Genomic DNA, 22,330 nt, shown 5'->3' with positions numbered 1-22,330 from the left:
CAGTTTCCTATGGTATGTGTTCTTCTTGGTTAAAATAAGTAAAATAAATCCCACTTGTTCAACCACAGGTGTGTGCGTTCCTAGTGATGGCTGACTGAAAGGCACTGATGAAGCCCACATCAGAACAACAGTTAATTCTCTCCCTCTCTATTGTAGCATAAAATATCTGCAGAACAACAGAAGAGATATGTAAGTATAGCATGTCTATACTATACCTATGTAGCCATTAAACATTTAACAGTCTCCAAAGAAATCACAAATTTTGACATTTTTCTTCCCTCATGTACCAGAATGAACAATTGCTGAGATGTGAGTGTGCTCAAAGATGTTTTATTGCTTAGAATGTCTAGCATGAGCAGTTGTTAACAAATCATAAAGCAAAAGAAAAAAGGGTACATTAACATACTAATACCTTCACTGGTATCATATAGGTCAAGGAGAGGAAAACTAGTAGAAAAGGAGAGAAGCTATACTTTGCCAGAAGTAAAAAAATCCAACTATTACTGGGTGAGCAGCTACTAGTAGTTGGGGAAATAAGATAGTGGGTTAGGGAAGATTCTTCTTCAATAACTTAATATCCATTTACTGACAATCCCTTACTTGTCATCAGAATGACTAACAATAATCTTAGGAATCTAGTCAGCAGGTGGGCTTTAGAGGGTTTAACTAAAGAAAAATATAAGCTGCAATAAAAATTAATACACAGCTAAAAACAGAACAAAGGATAAAGTTCATAACAGTGGCTGCCTTTCTGTCTCTTTAGTGCAAATGCCACTAAATATTCTTGAAATGTGAAATGCTTATTGTGTATTTAATAAAAGGTAATGTTACTCTCTGGGAAAAGTATATTATTATTTGAATGTCCATCCATTGAATAATTATTTCCTTGTTCTAATCGTGGAAACTTTAAAGCAGAATCATTAGGCCCAAGAAGATTATCTGAAATCAATACTTTCAAAATGGTGTCTAGTAGTTTTTAGAAGTAAAAGAAATTATACCAAATCTGATTTCTACTCATTTTCCCCTTCTGAAGATAGATATGGATAAACAAGTATTTTGTGTGTGTTTTAAGTAGTGCCCAAGGTTGGATTATATGGAATTACGAAATTATACGGAAATTAACTAATTAATTAATGTATTTATTTCTAATCCTCATCCGAGAACATTTTTATTGATTTTAGAGAGAGAGGAATGAGGGCGGGGGGGGGGGGGAGAAAGGGAGGAGCAGAGGGAGAGAAACATCAATTGGTTGCCTCCAGCATGCACCTTGGTCAGGGATCGAACCTGCAACTGAGTATGTGCCTTGATCAGGAATCGAACGCACAACCTTTTTGGTGCATGGGACGATGCTCAGCCAACTGAGCCACCCGGCCAGGCTGGAAATTTATTTTTTATAAAACCGGATATTTTAATATAAACTAACGAGAAACAAATAAAAAAATATTTTATTTAGACAATTTCTGTCCTTGACGCTAGATTCTTCAGTCCTACAACATCCTGAGAAACTGGAGCTCTCACTCTGATACAACCTTTAGGGCCCATACTGTCAAGTCCTAACATATTGGGAACCACACCTAGACAACCTGCAGCACTGTATTATCCAAAAAGTCTCAGGCTTGTCTTCCTGCGGGAGCCATGTGAAACATGTCAGGTCACGTTCTGGTTAATTCAAAGAACCACTATTACAACCACTTCTTTTCCCCCAAGTATCCAAGGGGTCCAATATTACCATTACAAAACAGAACCTGCTTAGTATAAAACAAAAAGTATAAAATTATGAGTCTGTTCACCTAACCTCTGTTTCTGGTTCTGCTAATGCTGAATTCACTCTTTAAATTTCAGTTTCTCCATATATACAATGGATGTCATAGGTTATCAGTTTTCCAAGGATGTTCAACAATTTAAGAAAATATCCACAACCCCTGGCCAGGTAGCTCAGTTGGTCAGAGCATTGTCTGGATATGCCAAGCTGCGGGTTTGACTTCTGGTGAGGGCATGTACAAGAATCATCCAATGAATGCGTAAGTGGAACAACAAATTGATGTTTGTCTCTTTCTTTCTCTTTCTCCCTTCCTCTTTCTCTAAAATCAATCAAGCAATAAATTTTTTTATATCTTAAAAAAAATATATCCACAAAACTCCTTGAAAAAAATGAGGGATATATAATATACATGAAAATATATACACACTTATTAATCACATAACAAACGTTGCCTTAACACATCTCACTGGAAAGGAAGTGTTTTTTCCTCAAGTAGCATCTAGAATGCAGAGCTGTGCAAATTAACTGGTATCCAATAAATGTTTGCTTTAATGAATAGACCTCACATAGCCCTATATTAGGTAAACAGAACTTACTGTGCTATTCTCTATTTAAAATAGTTTGGTTTCAGGCAAACTTAGGCCTTTATAAAAATTCAGTGTCAAAGTTGAGTATTCATAAGAAAGAACAGAATTCAAAATGAACATAGTCACCATGTTAACCACATTTATACACTACTTTATTAAAATAAGATTTAATTTGGTCTTTATTTCAAGGCACCATATGTTTTAGTTAACACCACTACAGTCTGAAATAATCCACTTGACCTGATGAAATAAAGTGGCTCTCAGTACATTTAGAAGCTAAGTCAAGTTGCTAAAGGGAATGAAAGTACATGACATCATAAGCCCCTTAATGGTTTACCACAGTTAGGAAACCTTGAAAGGCTGCATATCAAATTCATTTCTACTCGTTCATATATATATTTCAATGCAGTGGGAAAGAACGAAATTCTCTTGGAATTAAGTTTTACATTGTTTAAGAAGGCTGAGAGGCAAATAGACTTCAAATGTGAACTCTTACACTACCGGATTAAGGCTAAAGTACACAAACTTTCAATATGCTAAAGGAAAAAGATAGAAAAAAACCATGACACTATAAACGCAGTTTTACGTCATTTTTAAAGGGAAATGAATATATAACTAATTTATTTTAGCATATGATGCATCAGTTGTAGAATTCAAACTAGTTATCACAGCCCATTCTGATGTCCACTTTAGAAACTAAAGCATAAATAAAGCAAAAACCTTTGAATAGGTTATCAGTAAAAAGAGGGTGAAATATGGGGTACACTGATGAAAATATTTATACTTAAAACATTACGATGATTTAAATATAATAGATATAGGCATATATGTAATACTCCAAGATAGGTCACTAACAGGGAACCCAAGGTCTGAATTCTACTTCTGGAACTTATCCCTCACACAGGACTGATTTCTCTTTAAATCTAAGTGCCTAGGTTCCTTTCTTTCATACCTAGGTTTTCCTTGACCTCTCCTCTTATCATACCTCCCAACTCCCATCACCCAGTGTTAAACTAAAATTTCCTTGTATTTTCTGGCATTCTCTTCCTAAACACAGCGAATCTACCCTTAAACATATTACCTCTATTTTAAAACATCTTTGACTTAGACTAGTAAAATTCAGAGGACCTATTTGAATAGGCTACTGAAATAAAACAGTGCTTCTCTAGGAAGGAATGATGGTACCCTTCTTCGTTCTCCCCAAGAGATCCTTCCATTCCTAAGAGGCGGTCAAGAATGAAGCAGTTAACAAAACACTTCCTTACACAAATACAGGGCATTCTTTTCTTAAATGTGTCTCCTTCCTTGAACTCTCTTAACCTTCACTCTGTCCTTATGCTCTAAAACCATGAACACCAGCCTCTTTCCTTATAGCCTACTTCTCACTCTCAGGCCTCACAAAGGAAATAGGTTTCAACAAAACTGAAATTCTAGAACAGTTTCTGGAGTTGGTAGTGGAGAGATAAACTACAAATGAAGTGCGGATTGCATTAGGATGAAAGGAGAGATTTTCAAAATGTTGTAAGGTTCCTGCTAACTTTATCATCTTCCATAAAACATTTTCATTATCAATTAGCAAAGGTCTGGAATGACTTGCTTTAATCTTTTAAGCCTCAGTTTGTTCATCTGTGAAGTGACACTAACAGTATTTCACCTCACAGGATAATTGAGAGGATTAAATAGATAACACAAGCAAAGCTAAGAGCACAGTGCCTAGCACACAGAAGGGCTATCATATATTATTCTAAAATCTTTAAGTTTTATTGTAAAATGATATGTATAAGTTTATCCTATTCATGCATTTAACATTTCAATTTAGAAACTTAGAGGCTACCTTGGAATACTAATTTAGATAAAATCAAGTTAACCAGGGGCAAAAGTTTTATGCTAAAATAGAACTTTACTGAAAAATACTTAGGAGTCATTACACTGATAAAGTGACTGTCAAGAAACTTAAAAAAAAATGCAAAGTCAGCTGTAATCATATGCAGCTGTTCCTTTCAAAATTAAGTCACTATTTGTTCTTTTTTTTTTTCTCTGACACTACACTCTGCTTTCTTTAAAAGCCTTTAACAAGTCACAGCCTGTTCCATATCAAAATCTTTCGGAAACCTGGCTCGGAGGAAGCCACACACTGTTTACAGCGCTAGGAAGGATCCGTGTGGTCACTCTAGGACAACTGTCACTGTCACCAGCGCGTCTGGATGTCCAATAGGGACCTGGGTCATGAGAAGTGTAAGGGAAGGCCGGTGTCTGAAACAAAGTCGACAAGCAGGGTGCCCTGAAAAGGGAGAGGTTCTAACTGAGAATCGCAGAGCACGAAGGGCTGACTGCGGGAAGGCAGTCTCGCGGGGAGGATCAATTCCGGGGGCGCACCGCCCGCGCCGCAGGGCAGGGACGCAGGTGCAGCCCTCCCTCGGCGACCCCAAGGTTTTCTCCCCAGCCCCCCAATTACCTTTCTCGTCCTCGTCGATGCGCAGGGCGATGGAGATATACTCGAAGGCCTGCTTGTGGAAGGCTCGGACGCGCTCGGCCTCCGCGCCCGGCGCAGGCACCGGGGGCGAGGCGGCGGCCGGCGCGGCAGGGGAGCTCCTCTTGGCGGCCATGAGGGCGCGTGAGAAGCGCTGGCCGAGCCACACGAAGAGGAGCCCCAGGTGGAAAGCGACTAAACGCAGCAGCGCGAAGCCTGCGAACAGCGGGTAAGAGAAGTAGTACAGGTTCCGCTTATGCGGCGACTCCGGCGGAGGGGCCGGCCTGGGGGCGGGCCGCGCTGGGGCCGGGCAGGGGGGCGGAGGCCTGGGAGGCACCGGGCTGCTGGGGCCGCGGGAGCCTTTCTTCTTCCCTCGTCCACCGGGAGAATTCATCCACAGCTCCCACTGCCGCCGCCGCCATAACCCGCCTCCCGCAGACCGACGGCGACCAAGGGACGGCAGCGGCCACTGGGACGGCGAGGGCCACAGACCCCCGCGCGCCGGCCGGTCCCGGGAGCTCGGCACCTCCGCGCACTGCTCGCCGGCCCCGCCCCTTTCTCTTCTGGCGGCCAGGAGCACAACCCCTTCTCGTCTTCCTGAGGTCTGTGGCTTCTGCCCCTCCCTCTGTCCGTCCTCTCGAGCTGCCTCGAGTAGCTTAGAGCCGCGGCCGCGCGCGCACGCCCTCCCGTGTCTTTTTCCGGCGCACGCGCGCACGCTGCCGTCTTTGTTGCCCTGAGCTCTCAGTGCGCGTGTGCAGCGTCCGCCGCTCGGTCCCTTCCCGCGGAACTACAGTTCCCAATGTGCAGTTCGGCTCTGCGTCGTCGTCGTCCGGGGCCGTCGCCGGCGGACCTCAGCCCCTGGGATCCTGACCCAGAACCTTGTTGGCCAGTTCACAGAGGAGGGCGGCTGCGGTGTGGGGTCTCCGGGCTTGCTCGAGGGTTTCTGTCTCGGCTTGTCCATGTTTTCATATTCGTATCTCTTTAAGTATTTTCTGCCGATCTTCCGCAGACGATAATTAACCTGCGTTCCATCTCCGAAGCAGTGGGCACCCACCTGGGGATTACCTGAGAGGGAAGCAGTAGTGGAGACTCACGTTTTAGGGTCGACAGAACGAACATGTCGGCTCAGTGGGATGAAGTCAACGGTTCCATACGTTTAACTAAATTGATACGTGTTTAGATGAAGAATTAACTTATTTGAGTAAGGGAATTCTTAAATTGTACACAGTAATTGTCCCATAGTTTACTGAGGAATCCACGCTGGACCTTTTTATTTAAAAAAAAAAAATCTACTTGACATCCCTTCTTTTGGGGACCTACTCACCTCTGCTGCCCGTATCCTAACAAGCTGCAAGCACAGAAGATCACAGGGAAGGAGGTGCCAGCTCAGTCATCCTGCCCAGGACCTGGACCCGTGGATGGAGGCGCCCTGGAGAGAAGGTGGTCGGAGCCGAGCGCACCGAGGCCCGAGCGCCAGGTTCCTGGACCGGTTACTTGATACTGTAACCTACCCAATAAACTGTTCAATCTATTTCTCTATTTCTGTTCCTCTTTTCCCCTTTCTCCTTCTCTCTCTTCATCCATCTCCCTCTTTTCTGTTTTGTTTTTGTTTTTTTTACTTTGGTCAGCCATAATTGTCTTTTGTTGTTGCCTAAAACTAAGGATCCTAAGGATACAAAGTCATCATTGTTTACAGCGTGAGGTTTACAAATAAAGACTTCATGGCAGCTTCCGAGAATCTCTGAATCTCTGGCATAAACTTTATATAATTTTTCTCCATCACTGCTCCCCTACAAGTATAAGTTACTGCAAAAATTACTTGTTCCCTGTTCCCCTAGTACTTCTCCCTCCCCCTTTCCCGCCTCCCTGCTTATTTTCGGTCCTCATTGTGAAATGCCCTCTCTTTAACATCTTGATTCATTTCAATTCCTGACTTCTCTGTTGAACTCCATAGTACTTTTTGTTGTTGTTGTGTGAAATCTATTATATTTATACATATAACATGTAAACAAGATGAATATAACTTATATGTATAAGTTAAAGGGAAATAATAAAACAAACAGCATCCAGTTTAAGAAAAACTAGTGTAACCAGTTCCTTGAAGCATTCGGTGAGGCCCTCCCTAATTTCAATCTTTCTGCCCCTCTACAGAAAGCCACTATCCTGAACTATGTCCTCATCATTCTTTGTCTTTCATTTTAGTTTTGCATATATGTATGTAGTTATCTTTAAACAATATATTGCATAGTTTTGCCTGTTTTTGACACAAATGTAACCATGTATTCTTAATTAGCTTTTTCTGCTTAATGTTTAAGTGATTGAGATTCCTTCTTGTTGATTTATATAGCTATAGTACATTTATTTTCACTGCTTTATTCCATTATATGAATTTACTACAATTTATTTTAGTTCGGTGCTAGTTTTTTTGTTTCTTCTTAACTTCTTAACTTGGCCAAGAGGTGGCCCAATAGTGGAGTGGAGACTGGTTGCATTCAGATCCCTGCTCCACCACTTTCTGTGACCTTAGACGAGTGACTGAGCTTCTACACCTGTGTTTCAGCTCCCACATCTATTGCATAAAATCAGAGAAGTAGGCAGTGCCTGGAATGAAGTTGCTACTTGCTATTTTTTGAATGAAGAATGGCTCTCTCACAGCTATACATATACTATAATCCAACTAAAAAGAACCACTGGCAAGTTTCTGAGCATTCTTTCCCATTTCCCAGGACCACAGCTATCCTGATGTCATTTTTCTTTTGCTTACAATTGCTTCTCCTCCTGCCTCCACTGTAAGAGTCCTTCAAGGGTTAACTCTAATGTTATTTTCTTGATTAATTCTTCCCTTATCACCTCCAGCAGAAACAATCCTATTTTCTTCCTTTTTATTGAATTTATTGGGTTGACACTGTTAACAAAATTATACAGGTTTCAGGTGCACAATTCTACATCATTTGTACCCTGTATTGTGTGTTCACCACCCCAAGTCAAGTCTCCTTCCATCACCATTTATTTCCCCCTTACCCTTCATCACCTCCCCCCCCCCACAATGGCCACACTGTTGTCCTTGTCCATGAGTAGTTCTTTCTTTTTTTGCTCAATCCCTTCACCCCTCTACCCCGCACCTACCCACCCTCAGCTGTCAGCCTGCTCTCTGAGTCTGTCACTGTTTTACTTGTTATTTTATTTTCATTAGATTCCATATATGAGTGAAATCATATGGTACTATTTTTATTTTATTTAAAAAATATTTTTATTTTATTATTTTTTAAAATTTTTATTTTTAGAGAGAGGAAGGGAGAGGGAGAGAAACATTGATGAGCGAGTGAAACATTGGTTGGCTACCTCCTGCACAGCCCCTACCAGAGATTGAGCCCACAACCCAAGCATGTGCCCCGATGGGGAATTGAACCAGAAACCTTTCACTGTACACATAGAAGGATGCCTAACCAACTGAGCCACACCAGCCAGAGCAATTGATTTTTAATTCTTATGACAATATGGTTGTGTTACTCTATGGCTCTTCTCATATATTCACTTGCATGATTGTTATTTAAATATTTTATCGCTTTCTGATAATAGATTACAAACTTACTTCAAGGCCGTGGCTCACTTTCTGCAGGATGCCTTGATTTTGGTATTCATTTAATAAAGATTAATAATTTGAAAAATAATTCAAACATAGTGATTATTGCAGATCTATGTTGCTGTGTAATCAACCACTTCAAACTTACTAACTTAAGGCAACAGCCATTTATTTACTCACAGTTTTTCTGAGTCAGGAATTTGGGCTGGGTTCAACTGGGTGGTAGTTCTGATGGCTTGACTGGGGCTGAGTGGCCTAGCTACCTCACTCACATGTCCAGATGCTGGTGGTGGCTACAGGCTGGGGCATATGTCTCCAGCAGGGTATTCCAGACTTCTTTACATAGGATCTGGCTTCCAAGAGAATATAAGCAGGAGCTGCAATGCTTCTTGAAACCTAAACTCCAAAGTTTTACGTCATTTCTGTTGCATTCTTTTATCAAAGTACGTCACAAGGCCAACTACAGTGTAAGAGATGGGAAAATAATTTCTACATGTTGATGGAGTGGCTTCCCACTTGCTAACTCTGCTATCCAGTTGTGCTTAATATTGACTGTGCTTTTCTGTACCTTGACCATTTTTTTTTGGTATGTTAAAAATATGAGGTTAAGAGTCAGAAAGACTGGGGTTGGTATTCTGGTCCTGCCACTTATTAGTTGTGTGATATGGAACAAGTTCTTTAACTAGATAACTCCTTTGTAAAATGGAATAAGAATTACAAAATGAAAGAATACATCTAAAACCTCCAGCACAATACCCTTAATGTAGGAGGGCTCGATACATTTTGTTTTTGTCTCTTACAACTACAAAACCATTCCAGAATTCAGAATCTACTGGGATCTCGATTTTTAGTAACCCCAATCCACATTTTCTGCCTCTTGGAGTTACATCCCAGTCAAACTCATTTCCTGAATGAACATCTTTCTAAATTTGTCTCAAGGGAAATAGTCTCCGGCAGTTACTCTGGTCTTATAATCTTCCTGGACTGAAGATCCTAACCTTCTCAGCTATTTAACCTACAGTTTGACAGCCTCCCCGTTTTCAGATGGTGAGAACTTGGAGAACACTTAATCTTGAACGGAATCTGGGCCAGTTTCACCAGGACAAAAAAGAGGAGCTGAGTACTGCTCTAACTAATCCAGGACATTCAGTCACTTTATCACTTTAACCCATTAATCTATTTACAAAGTGACTACCACCAAATAGGGTTTTTTGTTTTTATTTTATTTTATATTTTAGCTCTACTTCTAAGGAACTCCTTAAACCTTCAGTTTGAAAGATGCTAGATTATTTGAAGTAGGGACCAATGACAGATACTGAAGACCTCTTTTAAATAAAAAAGAAAAGTAAAATAAAATGGCACACCTAGAACCAACAGGGGAGATGACTGATTCTGAAAAAGGCATAAAACTTGAAAGAAAAAATTAAAAGTCATAGTTGAAGGCGAAGGATGGGAAGAGCAGAGTAACAATGAGGTGATTCTTATCCTGTGTCTGTGTTAATAAGCAAAAACGTAACTGTGGACAATTAACCATTTTCCTGTATTGAGTACACATTATGGTGCATATTATTGATTCACTTGTTCAAGAAATAGGTATTAAGCATAGACAACATGTCTGGCAATGAGGAAGGTGCCAGGATTATAGTAGGGAATAAGATCAAGTTTACAGTCTATTGCAGTGGCCAAAAAACTCAAACAACTAGCACCAGTGTTCAGACATAGCATATGGGTGTGAAGTTCAAAAATCCATATATGGTGTGAATGATGAAAATGAAAGAGGAGCACCTCTTTACGCTGATTTTTGCCTTTCAGGAATGTGTGGTCTACTGTTGCCAGATTTTAAAAACATTTTGAGAGAAACCAGAATTCTGATTTTTATGTGAATCTATTGCTCAATTGATATTGGCTCAAAATTTAAAAACCAAAACAAAACAGAGACACCAGTTTGAGATTCTCTAGTTACAGAGGATTTGTTACTAGTGAAATGAATGAGCTCATGGTTTTGAAATAGTAGTGGATGTAGAGTATAAATTGTTACTTAACCTGCTCAACTTGATTTTTAAAGCTATGATTCTATGGAAGCATAAGCACAGTCAGTTGATACAGAATTATAAATGAATGCCCTAAAGTGGCAGTCTAGATTATCAGAGGGTGTATTCAATTACTCTAAACAAAGTATTTGGGTATATATTTCTTTATTTATGGTGGGCAGGGTGTGTTTACTCCAGTGCACATGGAAAGCAGAGTAATGGGAATTGTTAGCACAGCATAAATGTTGGAATATAAAAGGCGTCGTCTATTTTCAAGGGTGTTCTCTACCAGCTGCAGTGGTTTCGGAAAGTTTTATCTTTGAGACCCTCCTCCTCATCTTGTCAGATAAGCTCATTTTTATTACGCTCATTTCTGAGATCATGTCTATATTATAAAAATCAGAAGAATGCACTGTATTCATGCTTTTAAAAAGCCTAATTTGTATGTTCCCTGATATGCAACATTTCTGAGATGGGGATGGTGGTAAGGGTGCTTGGGTATGGGGTTTCATAATGGAGACAGGGGAGCTACGGGTTGAGTAGTTGTCTTCCTATATTAGCCACCAAAAGATACTTCCTTGGAAAGTGATTTATGGAATTGGAATATATATTTCTAGGTCTTGAGAGGTGGCTGGTGTCCCCCCAAACTGTGCTCAGAGGGGCCCATTTACATTCAATAAATTCTACCATAGTTTCTCTGCAAACACATCTGTGTGTGTGTGTGTGTTTTGAATCACATTTTTTATTTCTCTGAGCACCTTCTTTTCCACAAATTACTTAAAAGAAAAAGTAGAAGCAACAACAACAAAGATTGAACATTATTGTAATATTAAAGAAGTTAGGTATAGATAAAATAGGTAATTTCAGTTTAGGAAGCAGTTTCTTCTATCTTATTTCATTTGATCCTCTCAGTGAAATAAGAATTGTTACCCTAATTTTAAATGTGAAAAAAACATGAAGCTCAGAAGAGCTAAACTATTTGCTTAACTTCACATGGCAAACAAGTGAAGAAACCAGGTTTTAATCTTTATTCCCAAATCAAGTGTTTCTCTACTACACACATTGTATTATTTCTAAATAGGTATTGCCTGATAGGTTAATGTTTTGTGAATGGAATTTGCACCAAGTATGTAAAAAGGGGGTCAAGCACAGTCGTTTTCCTTTACGATTCTAGGTTCTAGAATCTCTAATTACTATCTTCTTAAAAACCTCAAGAAAGACAGGACATCTAGAGAGTAGAACTTTGGTGCAAGTGCTTGCTTTCCCTATATAGTCACTCCTTTTGAAAGTGTATTTACAGAATAAACAAATGAATGTAAAGATGAATATAATAAGATCTTTGTCTTTGAAGCACTCAAAGTCTAATTGTGTTTAACTGTAAAGAAAATACGAGGCAGAGTAAGTACCATAACAGAAGCAGATGAGTCTTGAACAAAATTTGATACGAGTCCAAATAAGAGTTAAACGTTCTTATCATTCTTATAATATATTGCTCTCTAGACAGTACACATCATTGAAAAGTCTCTCATAATCATGGTTCCCAGGGCCTAGTCTTTAGAATCTTTAATTCATATCAAAACTCAGCATTCTGCAGTACCTTCCATTAACTTCCTACTTCCTACTCCTTCCTTGCTAATTCATTTACATAATTTCTAGCTGTCAGTTTTTCCTGCCCTTCTCTCCGCTGCAACAGCTTGTTTTCTGACTCTTTCAATTAGTAAGTTGTAAATGTAAAAACTTTGGTGAAGTTTTTTTTTTTTTAACCACACTATTAATTCTTCTCTAGGTTGAGAAAAACCTGACTGATACTTAATTGTTCTGTGCTGCTCCCTTCAGTAGTCATTTTTACATTGTCTTTTTTTGTGTTTTCAGAAGTTTCAGTGTATATATTAATATCCAATTTTGACTATGGATCAACTCAACACAATTAATGTGCATCTGCAGTGTACCAGGCACTGTGTGAGGTACAAAGATATGTAAGACAAGACCCCTGCTCTATAGGAGCTCAGTCTAGCTTCCTACTTGACGAAAACTGTCAGCTTTTAGAAAATGTAAATTAGCAGGTCTTGGTTACTTTCTGGAATTTGGTAATATACATTGAGAGCCTACTACGTATTGGGAAGTGTATGGATATATTATAGTGCACGTAACTATTTTCCTGAGTTTCCCCAATTATTCTCTGGTCTTACTTGCTCTTATTTCCCACTCCTGAAAAGCACTTAACCTTAATTTGAGTTAATATATGTCCTAGTCAATTTCTATATCCTGTACCTATACATCCACATCTTTGCATCAGTGTCACATGAAAAATCCTCAAAGTGACATATGGTGGCTGTCACTCAATTACAATACTCATGTGTACATTATAAAATGACACTTTTAAAACACACAAGTTTAGCTCCTAAACAGATTTTGTTTACTTTATATCTTTATCCATGCAGTTTTTACAATAGCAAAATGAAATTGTCTTCTACCTCCTTTTAAAAAAAGTTATAAATATATTTCCATATTTCTGGAGTCATGACTTTGAATGGCTGAAACTTTCATATGATAAAGTGCAACTACAAATGAGATGATTGAGTCGAAGGCAGGAACTTGAATGACTTGTTACTTATAATTACATCAAAATACATGGAATTTATTGGAATTAAAGCAATCCCATTTACTAGATCCTGTTTGCCACTTACAAATTATGTGTCGGAGGCAGACTGTCTTTTGCATTTTTTACAAAAACAATAGTATCGATAGTATCACGGCTCGGAAAGGCAGCTGCACCTTGCTAACGTTAATACAAACGCAAGGCCGCATTAACATCTCACATTCACAGGTTTACGAACTGGAATAAAAGCCCACTGCGCCACCCCACGCCCTGCTCCGTCCGGCTCCACGCCGCGACCCTCCGCAGGCGCGAGCTCGGCTCCGAGATTTTCCAGCTACAACTACCCAGCGAGCGGCGTCGGTTGCGCGGGGAAAAGCCGGGGCAGCAGCTTTCCGGCGGCACGGCGGGGCGGGCCGGGGGTCCGCGGGGGCGCGGGAACGGGCCTCCCCGCCGCGGAGGCCGGGCGCCGCCTGGGACGCTCCGCGAGAGCCCGGCCGGCGCGGGGCAGCCCGCTCCGGGAGCGTCCGCACCCCAGGCCCGCGGGCGAGTTCTGCGCACGCGCGGTAGTCGTGCGACAACCGTCACTTACGGCGGAAACGGTTCGCGCTGGGAGTTGGTGGCGCGCCGCGGGGCTCTCGGGAACGGACGGCGCGGGCGCGGGTAATCTGCTCCCCTCACCCCTTCCACCCCCTCTGGTAGGATCCTGGGACCGCGGAGCTTCCGGAGCTGATGCGGGCGCCGGGGCGGGACGGCCGCACCCCGCTCCTCCGCTGCTCCGGGCGATCCCGCGCCCAGGTGGGGGTGAGGGGCGGGGTCGGGAGCTCGCCGGGACTCCCTCGCCGCGTCCCCGCGCCGAGACCTCCCGGGTAACTCACGGTGGTTCTTGTTTTCCAAGACTGGTATCCGGGGACTGTGACTTGCAGGGCCCGCCATGGAGCCGGAGCAGATGCTGGAGGGACAGACGCAGGTACCCGGAGGCCCTGGGTTCAGGGTGGCGGCGTGCAGCCGGGAAGGGTGGCCGCTGGCTCTGACCTGGGTTTTGTTTTCTAGGTTGCGGAAAATCCTCACTCGGAGTACGGCCTCACGGACAACGTGGAGGTAACGCGCCCGGTTCCCGTGCCGTTCTGCGCGTCTTTCAAGAGCCGGAGAGAACTCGGGGTCCATTTTTACTAGGTTGCTTTGCATAAGGGGAAACTTTTTCGTCGTGAAGTAAATACTATCAAATGATGGGTGGCTTGTTTTATTAGCGGTACTAACACTTCGTGGTATACGGACGTATAAATTAGTTTTGAATCAGGTTGAACTTGTGAAAGGGATGTAAACAAACATATATATACATCGCTAGTGGAGACTTAGGATTGTTTTGTTTGGTGGGCATTAATGCATCTGTTGGGGCATTGCTTTAGAAAAACGGCACATTAAGATAACCCCATTGTCTTTGTAGCAGAATTATGTTGGTGTAGCCAGCATTTAATAAATGTTGATTTCTTTGCAGAGTTCAGTAGTTAGGTGCCATTGGAAACTATAACATACATAGTAGACACTGTTTTTGCCTTACATGGTTAAGTCTGAATTCAGAGAGTACATGTGAAAAAAACACGGAAAGGTAACTTTTAGAGAGCTTTTTAGTAAGTGCTAAGAGGTTATTGTGTAGAAGAAGTTACTTTGTAAATGAATGAGTAAATGCTGGAACAAATGAATTAACTCAGAGCTGGGTGGAATTGTTTAGGAAAACGGAGGCTTCCTGAAGGAGATGTGTACGTATTACTACAAAAAGAAAGACATTACTGGTGATTAAGTTCGAATAAATGAGGGCAGGAGCATTTCTGAGGAGAGTAATAATAGTAACAGCTGCAAATATTTCCTTAGTCCCTATACTATGTGCCAGGCACACTTCTAAGTAATTTGTATATTATCTTCAGTTCTATAAGACTTACAAGTTGAGTAACTTGTCAAAGGTTACCAGGAGGTAAGTGGAGCTGTGTTTTAACCTAGGCAGGTTGACATTTTTAAAGTACAATTAAATTGTGTTGATGATCTTGACCAACTCCTAGAGTTTGCTGGCACATGGAATGACTACTCTGTGCCTATAAAATTGCTAGGCAGGTTTATAGCTTTGATATCAATACTGGTAAGAGAATCTTTCTCTCCCCAATGCAGTTTTTAGTTGAACTTTTCCTGCTGAATCAGGTGAAGATACTCTCCACCGCTTTGTTTTCTGGTCACTTTTTTTTAGACACCAGCAGTCTTTTCTTGATGGTGCTTGTATATGAGGCCAGAACCATGCTACTGTAGAGCAGTGATACCCACATGCTTTTTCTTAAACCCTCAGACCAATTTCCATGGTAAAGTGAAAAAAAATAAGAGTGGAGTGAATGTTTAATGATACATTATTTGGTGATTGGTCTTCCTCCTTCTATAATTGTAAAATGCTTGTTCTTTTATAAATTAATAGTGATAGTAAAATAATTATGTTTCTAAGTTTTTACTTGGCAAAATAGAATTAACCCTGTTAGTTTCTTCATTTATTGTAATATTTTATTTCTAATTGTTTGCAATATATAAAAGTCTGGAAACCACTATTCTACAGCTGCTGTTTTTTCTCTCATGATAACATTTTATATTCTTTATTGCCTTACAATTTTTGTTAGGTGTTTGCGTTAGGGTTTATAGTATGCAAGTTTAACTTACCTTCAAGTGGTAGTATATCTTTTCATTTATAGTATAAGGACCTTAGAACAGTAATCTTCCATTTCCTTTATATCCTGGTCTTTGTACTATCATTATCATATGTTTTACTTCTACATATTATAAATTCTACAATTCATTTTTTAAATTTTTTCTTTAAAAAGTCAGTTACCTTTAGGGAGATTTAAACAATAAGAAAAAGGAATAGTTCACATTTACCTGTACATTTACTATTTCTGGGCTCTTCATTCTTTTGTGTAGATCCAGATTTCCATCTGTTTTCATTTTCTTTCCACCTGAAGGGTTCCCTTTAACATTTCTTGTAGTTCATGTCTGCTGGTAAGGAATCCTATGTTTCTGAATGTGTGAAAAGGTCATTTTGCTTTCCTTTTTGAGGTATCTTTGCTGGGTGTAGATTTATTCCACTGGCTTCTAGCTGACATTGTTTCTGACAAGAAGTCTGCTATCATTCCTATCTTTACTCCTTCATATTTAACGCCTTTTTTCTTGGTGCTTTTAAAATTTTATTACAGTCCTGCTGGCGTGGTTCAGTGGTTGAGTGTCGACCTGTGAACCAGGAGGTCAGTTTGATTCCCGGTCAGGTTGTGGGCTCCATTCCCAGTAGGGAGCATGCAGGAGGCAGCTGATCAATGACTCTCATCATAGATGTTTCTATCTCTCCCTCTCCCTTCCTTTCTCTGAATTCATTTAAAAAATTTAAAAACTACAATTTTATTACAAGTTTTAAATCATTTGATTATATTCTTGGTATACTTAAAATTTTTTTTTTTATGTTTCTTGTGCATAGGATATATTGAGTGTTTTGGATTTGTGGATTTAGAGTTTTTATGAAATTTTAAAATAATTTCAGCCATTATTCAAGTTATTTTTGAGTATTTTGTTTAACTTACTTGTGCCTTCCTCTATATTCTTGAACATATGGAAGGAATGTCTTATAACAACTGGTTTAATGGCATTGCCTGCCTATTCTATCATTTGTATCATTTATGGGTCTTTCTGTGAATTGATTTTTCTCCTCATTATGGGTAGTATTTTCCTGCTGCTTTGCTGCCTGGCAATTTTTTTCCTTTTTATTAATCCTCACCTGAGGATTTATTGATTTTAGAGAGAGAGGACGGGGGAGAAACGGGGGGGGGGGGGAGGGGGAGAAACATTGATTGACTGCCTCCTGCATGTGCCCCGACCAGGGATTGAACCTGCATCCCAGGTGTGTGCCCTGACCTGGAATGGAACTCCCAATTCTTTGGGATGACAGTGCAGCCAACTGAGCAACTTGGCTAGGGCCTGCCTGGCAATTTTTTTTTGGAAGCTGGGCATTTTAAATTTTATCTTGCTGTGTACTGGTTATTTTTTATTCTTTCAAACATTTTTGAGCTTTGTCCTAGGGCATAGTTAAGTTACTTGGAAACAATTAGATTTTTTTTTAGGTTTGAGCTTCCTTAGGTAGGACCAGACCAGGCTTTAGTTTAGGCTTCACTTCGTTCTTCTTTCATATTCTACTCAATGCTTCATGTATTACGAGGTTTTCCCATTCTAGGTCACAGAAACATGAAGTACTCCTGGCTTGTGTGAGTGCCAGGGATTGTGCCACCTGCTCCTTCCATGTGGTTTTTTTCCCTGGTCTTCGGTAGTTTCCTCATACCCATGCACTGATAGGTGCTCACCAAAGGACTGGAAGGCAGTCTCTTTAGGTGTCTTTCTGTGCAACTCTCTCCTCTCCTTGCAACTCATCTTCAGTACTCTGCCCTGCTAATTCTAGATGGCTTTGTCCCCTGAATTTTCAACTTCTCAACTCAGGGAGGTTGCTGGGTTCTGCTTTGGTTCCCTTTTCCTGTACTGCATCCTGTAAGTTCTCCAGGCAGGAAGCAGTAAGTTAGGGCAATCATAGGCTCACCTCATTTTTTTTTCTTTTTTGTGATCACTATTCTAAACTGTTAACATTTTATTATATTTTATAATAGTTTGCATATATATTTTTAGATTAATTCACGATTTAAAAAAAATATATATCTTCATTGATTTCAGAGAGAGGAAAGGAGAGGGAAAGAGAGATAGAAACATCAATGATGAGAGAGTCATTGAACAGCTGTCTCCTGCATGCCCCCTACTGGGGATCGAGCCCACAACCTGGGCATGTGCCCTGACCGGGAATCGAACCCTGATCACCTGGATCCTAGGTCAATGCTCAACCGCTGAGCCACGCCTGGCCAGGCAGGATTTTTTCTTAACTAAAATTAAGCATAGTAACTTGGCACATAGTGAATATTCAGTAAATATTTGAATGAAACGAACGAGAGGACTTGTCAAGGAGTTTATTATAGTATTTATAGGAGTTGCGTAGGCATTGCTGTTTCTTACTGAAGGCATTGGAATGTCATGTAACTGACTAGTTTTTGTCATATATATAGGTATTATCTGTAGAAATCTATTGACAACCAATAAGTCTATGGACAAATAGCTATTTTATTAGGTATAGAAATTTTCTTATTAAAATTTTTTTTTGATATATTTTTTATTGATTTTAGAGAGAGGAGAAGGGAGAAGGATAGAGAGAGAACCATCAATGAGAGAGAGACTTCTGTTGGCTGCCTCCTGTGCGCCCCCTACTGGGGATCAAGCCTGAAATCTGGACATGTGCCCTGACCAGGAATTGAACCAGAGACCTCTTGGTAGATGCTCAACTTTATTAATTCCCAGAATTAGATTGAGAAATCATAAGCAAAACTAGAATAGTTGCTTGACACAGTTGTGGGAAGTAGCTTTAGAAATACCATGGTATAGTAGCTATGCTGTTAAAGTTTTTTCTCACTTTTTACAAAATGAAATTAAATCTAAGAATATTAAATGTAGAAAAATGTGTTTTTTTGGTGGTTGATTTATTCATATTCAGTGAGTATGTTTGGAGCAAAAGTTGATTTAAATGGAAATGCTCTTAATAGTGTTTTGTATTTTAGATAACCATGTATTTCTAAATTTCTAAATTGGTAAAATTTCAAAAGAAGGCAAAATTTTTCACTAAAGTATTTTATTTATGCACTGGATGTCAGGTGAATTTGTGTGAAAGGCCTCAGATTTGGGGTTACTTAGGAGTAGAAAGTCTAAGTCATTGTTTCCTGAGCATCATTCGAATATCACATTAATCATCTTTTTCTTATTAGTCTTTTTCCGTTTCCCCCCCCATTTTTTACTTACTATTTTTATTCAATTTTTTAAAAAAATGTTTTTTTATTGATTTTTTGAGAGAGGAAGGGGGAGGGATAGAGAGAAACATCAATGATGAGAGCGTCATTAATCAGCTTGCCTCCTGCGCGCCCCTTACTGGGGATCAAGCCTGAAACCCAGGCATGTGCCCTCACGGGGAATGGAACTGTGACTTCTTGGTTCCTAGGTTGATGCTCAACCACTGTGCCATGCCAGCAAGGCTCTTTATTCACTTTGAAAATCATACATAAATTTCTTTTTTTAAAAAAAACAAACATGGAAAAAGCATTCTCATTGGATAGAGGGTAATTATAAAAATGAAAACCGAATATTAAACAGTGGTAATAAATTTTAGCTGGATTCTGTTGCCATTGGAAGGCTCTGAGCCTGAGGTCTACTTGCTCTGTGAAGAGAGTTAAGCAAGTGTTACAGAAGTGTTACAGACATATTAGCACCAAACTGAAACTTTGTCCTTGATATTATCTGTGATGAAAGAATTGAAATAGGACTAGTTTTCTCACTGTGATTCAGTGCTACTTAGTGTCATGTCCAGATTTTTTGAAGCACACTGTAAGAAGGTAGTCTAATGAAAAAAGAATAAGGACTTGTATTTACTTCTAAAAAGGCAGAGGAAAGTGAGAAAGAGTAGGATCTGAAGATATGACATTAAAAGAAAGAGATATTTATGGTGCTCTCAGAGAGGAGAAGCTTGAATGCATTTTAGAGATGGGTCTGATTTTATTTTGGCAGAGAGATTTGCAGTTTAACACCAGTTTTTAGTCAATGGCTTGTCTTTTCTATTAGTGTCATGTTTCCATTAATTTTTGTTTAGCACTCAAAATAACCTAAGTATTTGTAATATTCGTGCATGTTTTTTTGGATTCACTAGAGGATAGTAGAAAATGAGAAGATTAATGCAGAAAAGTCATCAAAACAGAAAGTGGATCTACAGGCTTTGCCAACTCGTGCCTACCTGGATCAGACAGTTGTGCCTATCTTATTACAGGGGCTTGCTGTGCTTGCAAAGGAAAGGTAAGAAAGTAGTGTCTGCAGAAGGAGTTACCAGAGAAAGACTTTTCTAATTGAAATATCATTAGTTATATATAGTTTTTTTCCTATATAAAGAATTTATGGATATTAAAGATATATATATATATTTTTAATCCTCACCCAAGGATATTTTTTCTATTGCTTTTCAAGAGAGAGCAGGAGTGAGAGAGAGAGAGAGAAAGAGAGAGAGAGAGACATCGATGGGAGAGACACACGCCAATCGGTTGCCTCCTGCACATGCCCTGACCAGGGCTGGGGGATTGCCGTTGGCTGGAATCAAACCCCGGACCCTTCAGACCCAGGGACGATGCTTTAGCCACTGAACCAAACTGACTAGGGTGAAGATTATGTTTTAGTCAAAGAATAATAATATGAGTACTAGCAGTCAGATGTAACCTTGATAAGGAACTTGATGGAATTATATCTTACAATTAGGTTGATTTATTGATTTAGAATAGTATATTAATTTGTTTTTGTAAAATTATAAACATTAAATATTTTACATTGTTATATTTATAAAATAGGATTTATTTTTGGCTCTACTACTGATGACAGTTGAAGTATTAACATCTTTTTGTTCTTTCTCTAAAAGAGGCTAATAATTAGAAATTCTAAATATTATTTTACGAGCTAGAAGAAAAAATTTGAAGTAGTTTAAAGTAATATGCTAGTAGTAAATACAATTTTAAAGTAGGGAGTCTGGCAAAATGATGTATCAAATCTTGAAAAATGTTGTCTATGTCTAGCCAGTTAAAAGACTATTTAACATGCTAAGGGAATATTTTTTGAGATCATTATAACTCAGTTCTCAGTATGCCTTTTCCTACTAGGGTTTAAATTGGTGTTTCCCCCACTTTTCATCTTTGGACTTATTTTCTCAGCAAGAATAATTTATATAGAAATGATAAATATAAAATAATACCTCTTAATTTTAAAATATGTTTAACTTCTCAGGTGTGTTGTGTGGTGGCAGTATTATTGATGTAAATTATTTGAAGATAGAAATGACTTTTTAAAAAGAAACAAAACAGAACTTGTTCAAGTGAATACTGCTTCCTTTGATTAGTCCCGTAGGGAGCTCATCTGCATGCACCCCCTAAGTGACGGCTTAGCCATTTTCCTATACTGTATTTTTGTATTCTTATTGAAGATTAACACTTGTACAGAAAATTCAGAATATCATAGGTGTACAGCTTGTGAATTCTCAGAAACTAAGCATGCCTATGTAACCTGCATTCAGAAGCCTCAGTTTGTGGTCCCTTCAAGTCATTATTCCCCTGGGGATCATGATCCCATTGTCAGTACATTTTTCAAACTTTTTTTCTAGAATTGAGTTCATAAGCAGATTTCAGTCATACAAAAATTTCAATCTATACTGCATTGTTGGCTAACCTGCTTGCCTATCTCATTTACTATATTTACTACACATGGCCTTTGAGTGTAAAAAGACAGGTAGACTTTAAAAGATGTATTTTTGCCTGGCCGGGCGTGACTCAGCTGTTGAGCATCGACCTAGGATCCAGGCGATCAGGGTTTGATTCCCGGTCAGGGTACATGCCCAGGTTGTGGGCTGCAGCTGATCAATGACTCTCTCATCACTGATGTTTCTATCTCTCTCTCTCCCCCTCCTTTCCTCTCTTTGAAATCAATAAAGATATCTTAAAAAAAAAAAAGATGTATTTTTATTATGGAATAATATATTTAAATGAACACATCTAGAATATAAATTGCTAAATTTTGGATTTCTTTTCCTTTACAGACCACCAAATCCCATTGAATTTCTAGCATCATATCTCTTAAAAAACAAGGCACAGTTTGAAGATCGAAACTGACTTACTGGGAAGAACAGAAATGTTTGGTTTCTACTGTAGATTTACTGATTAAGAGGCAGCTTTAATTGCCATGATTTCCCCCCCAGCCTTTTTGGAAGTATAAGAACCTTCAGGACAACAACTTGTTCTTGGAGTTGCAGAAGAAAACTTATTTCCCTTATTTTGATTTAATCACCATACTTATTTAATGAGTGTATTATGTGCAATTTTTTCTCAGATTGTCTTTAACTTTGTTTTTAAAATGACCTTCAAAATAAACTGTTAAATGTCGTTATTGTAGTTTTTGTTCTATGTGGTAAACAATTTATGTGGTTCAGTTACTTTTATGACTTGCTTTTGTGTCTTAGAATGCAGCAGAGTTTTACAACAGCAAGAAAATATATCAGAATCTAGTATAATATTAAAAAATCTCAGTTTTCTTCAGTGTTGTTCCTGTACCTCTTGGAGGGATCTGGGTATCTTCAATGTTGAACAACTCTCACAGCTGATTCTAATGCACAATAAAGT

The 22,330-nt window shown here is 39.4% G+C and overlaps 2 protein-coding genes across 4 annotated transcripts in view; one reads left to right on the top strand and one right to left on the bottom strand.

Annotated features, from left to right (window-relative positions):
• Positions 1 to 5,349, bottom strand: part of SPAST (spastin) — a 41,453-nt gene extending 36,104 nt beyond the window's left edge. For both annotated transcript variants that reach the window (XM_087823447.1, XM_087823448.1), the window contains exon 1: positions 4,805 to 5,349. In XM_087823447.1, the coding sequence (XP_087679573.1) occupies positions 4,805 to 5,213 (409 nt within the window). In that variant the 5' untranslated portion in view covers positions 5,214 to 5,349. The remainder of the gene's footprint in view (positions 1 to 4,804) is intronic.
• An 8,253-nt stretch (positions 5,350 to 13,602) lies between these two features.
• Positions 13,603 to 22,093, top strand: DPY30 (dpy-30 histone methyltransferase complex regulatory subunit). 2 transcript variants are annotated; one of them, XM_087823446.1, is made up of 5 exons: positions 13,603 to 13,691; positions 13,927 to 13,998; positions 14,082 to 14,129; positions 19,831 to 19,973; positions 21,751 to 22,093. In XM_087823446.1, exons 2-5 carry the CDS (start codon positions 13,963 to 13,965, stop codon positions 21,821 to 21,823), a joined length of 300 nt encoding a protein of 99 aa, XP_087679572.1. In that variant the 5' UTR covers positions 13,603 to 13,691; positions 13,927 to 13,962; the 3' UTR covers positions 21,824 to 22,093. The 2 variants fall into 2 exon arrangements, with proteins under 2 accessions (XP_087679572.1, XP_016074492.1); XM_016219006.2 differs by lacking the exon at positions 13,603 to 13,691 and adding an exon at positions 13,766 to 13,826.
• The last annotated feature ends 237 nt before the right edge of the window (positions 22,094 to 22,330 follow it).

This window comes from Miniopterus natalensis, chromosome 13, assembly GCF_054644295.1.
Source record: "Miniopterus natalensis isolate mMinNat1 chromosome 13, mMinNat1.hap1, whole genome shotgun sequence".
NCBI lineage: Eukaryota > Metazoa > Chordata > Mammalia > Chiroptera > Miniopteridae > Miniopterus > Miniopterus natalensis.
Note: the sequence above shows the minus strand (reverse complement) of the source record. Positions and strands in the feature narration are given on the sequence as shown.